At 36.2% G+C, this 3,151-nt stretch overlaps 1 protein-coding gene across 1 annotated transcript; it reads right to left on the bottom strand.

Moving 5' to 3' along the window:
• Positions 1–1,878, bottom strand: LOC109227782 (zinc finger MYM-type protein 1-like). The gene has a single exon (XM_019392980.1). The coding sequence runs from the start codon at positions 1,876–1,878 to the stop codon at positions 1–3; it is 1,878 nt and encodes a 625-aa protein (XP_019248525.1).

The raw sequence follows: 3,151 nt of genomic DNA, 5'->3' as shown, positions 1-3,151 counted from the left end.
TCATAGTTGAACTCGACGCGTTTTCATATTTTGAAAACGGTCAATAATAGCATCATTGCTTATATTTACAAACACTTCCTTCTCAATGTAACAAACTAAACAATCATTTAAAAATGCATCACCAATACTACTACGCAATTCATCTTTGATGTACTTCATAGATGAGAATGCTCTTTCCACCGTTGCAGTTGCGACAGGTAAAATTAAAGTCAACTTCACAAGCAAATAAACAAGTGAATAAGTCTCCACAAGATTTGTTTCAACCAATGCTTTCGCCAAATCACCAATTCCTTTCAAATCAGAGAACCTAGGGTCACCATGTTGCATATGCCATATGAAAGTGTCAAGTTGGCGACTAAGATCTCGAAGCTTCAATTCACCAAACTCATCGGGATAATGCTTGGCCAATGTCATTATTCTTTCCTTATCAAAATTAGCAAATGAGTTAGCCGGATTCAAGCTAGCCATACCAGGAAGCAAGTTACTACTCACAACATCAAAACGACTACTAAGCTCCAGAAGTTGCAAATCAATCACGGCATAAAAAAGCTCAACACGTAAGTGATGCAAATAAGTAACACTAGAAGGCCTACGCTTCGACTTTCCAGGAATATAGAATTCTTCCATCTTGGGCACCAAAATATCATGTTTTGCACAAAATAAATATACTTCATCCATCAATGGTTCCCATCCTTTATCTCTCATTCCTTGCAACCTTTCCTTTGTGATATCAAGAAATACCATGGCATTGACAATATCTTGATCTTTCTTCTGTAATGCTTTGCTCAACTCTTTTGACATTATCAATACTTTCAACATTAAGTGAAGCAAGAAAACAAATTCATATGCTTTAATTTTACTAGAAAAAACTTCTGCTTGCAACCTATCATTAACATCACCTTCACATTCAATCACCCCAAGTACATGAACAATAGAAGAAAATAAAATAACAAAGTTATCCAATGTTTTACAATGTGATCCCCAACGAGTGTCACCTGGCCTTTGAAGCCCCCGCTCTTGATTTAATCCTTTCCCACTTTGAACTTCACCACTGTCTAACAATTGCTCCAACAATTCTGCTTGATGATCCCGAAGTTGATCTCTACGCTTAAAAGAAGCTCCAATTATATTCAACACGTTAGTAACAATAGCAAAGAAAGTCTCAACCTCCTTGTGTTTTTTAGCAACAGCTACAAGCGTCAATTGTAATTGATGTGCAAAACAATGAACAGAATATGCCCATGGAGTTTCTTGCAAAATTAAAGCTTTAAGGCCATTCATCTTTCCCTGCATATTACTAGCCCCATCATAGCCCTGTCCACGTATTTTGGATAGACTTAATGAGTGTTTCATTAGCAAAGAAAGTACTGCATCTTTCAACGACTTTGCAGATGTATCACAAACACGAACAAGACTAATAAATAGCTCGTTCACTTGGCCTTTTTTGTCAACATACCGCAAAGCAAGGGCCATTTGTTCATGGTGTGATATATCCTTGGACTCATCAACTAATATCCCAAAATAATCTCCATCCAAGTCATCAATTATAGCTTTCACGGTCTCTTGTGCACAAGCACTCACAATATCCTTTTGAATTTTTGGCGAAGTCATCATATCATTTTTTGGAGCATGTTTTAATATAACTCTATCTACATCTGGAAGCCTATTTCCAAGCCATTCCAAAAGCCCTAGAAAAAGGCCTTTATTTTTTGAAGATTCACTTTCATCGTGACCACGAAAAGGCAATCCAAAGTCCAAGAGAAACCTTGCAACATCAATTGAGGCATTTAAACGAATTCGATATTCAGTTTTTTGTTGATCGGATTGCTTTTCAAAAGCAGCTTGAATTGATTGAGATTGATTTGACAAGGCTAACATATTGTTGAAGCACTTATGGTGGAGATTACTTACTTCACCAACATGTAGATCAAATCTTTCGGTTGCTTTATTCCAACCCTTAAAGCCGGTTTTTGTGAAAGAGTCACTCGTGCTTCCATTAACGTAATCATTTTTGAATAAATAACAACATAAACAAAATGCGGCATCTTTCTTCACACTATACTCTAACCATCTAGAATGCGAACCTTTAAACCAAACCCGAACTAAATTGGCGCATTTTCTTCCCAAATAAAGTTTTAGGAAATTTGTGATCTGGTGGCAGGGCCCTCTTTGGATGTAGTGTCTTCTCACTTCATCCCGTATTCTAGGGCTATATCTATCAATGGGTATTCTCTCTCCGGGGTCGGTATTAAGTGATTTCACATCGAACTCTTCTACAAGATGGGAGGAATTGTCTCTAAAACTAGAACTTGGTTGAGGAGAATTAAACCGCGTCAAAAATTTGTCCATCTCAATTCACATCAAGAGAACTTCCTACAAAGCAATAATGCCAAGCAAAATAATATTTTTAATATGATTAATCACAAAATAATACTAGTGTCCAATATATGTAGCTGAAATTCATCCAAACTTTCTGAGGAGTAAAAAGAAACAGCAAACTAAAAAGTGAACATTGGTTCAAAGAGCTCACCGTTTCTAATTTTTTAAGAGTCGAACAAACAATAAATTCAAAAACTAAAAGTACACCTTTTGGGGCCTTAAAATTTTTGGGGCCTAAATCAAAGGCTTTACTAGCCTCAACAAAATCAAGAAAAATTACAGAAAATTCAAAGATTCAATCAAAATAGAATAGCCAAAAGTGAGAACAAGACACAAATAAGAGGCAAGCAAAACCTTCTAGTTAAGCCCCTTCTCAATCGTATTTTAAAAGGAATTTTTTTAAACCCTAACTTAGAAACTGAAATTTACCATTAGAAAAGTGGAAACAAGACGGAAAATTCCAAGTATAATTTTTAAAATCTTACCCAGAAAAAGATTGGCAGCTGCTTGATGCCTTGATCCCTGAAGAAAGAACGTGTGAATCTATGAAAGAACGTGTGAATCTGTGATGGTGAAAAGGTGGATGAAATTTGTTTTGGTCGTTTGGGTTTGGCAGAAGGATGTCAAAAGAGAGAAAAGGGAGTACTGCGTTGAAATTCTCTCAAAGAGAGAGAAAAGGGTACTAGTAGGCCCGTTGAAATTACCAAATGAGACCCAATCGAAAAAATTATTTTGATTGTTGAACCTGAGATTCGAACTTGGGTCTTGAAGA

This window comes from Nicotiana attenuata, chromosome 6 (genome assembly GCF_001879085.1).
Source record: "Nicotiana attenuata strain UT chromosome 6, NIATTr2, whole genome shotgun sequence".
In the NCBI taxonomy this organism is placed as follows: Eukaryota; Viridiplantae; Streptophyta; class Magnoliopsida; order Solanales; family Solanaceae; genus Nicotiana; species Nicotiana attenuata.
Note: the sequence above shows the minus strand (reverse complement) of the source record. Positions and strands in the feature narration are given on the sequence as shown.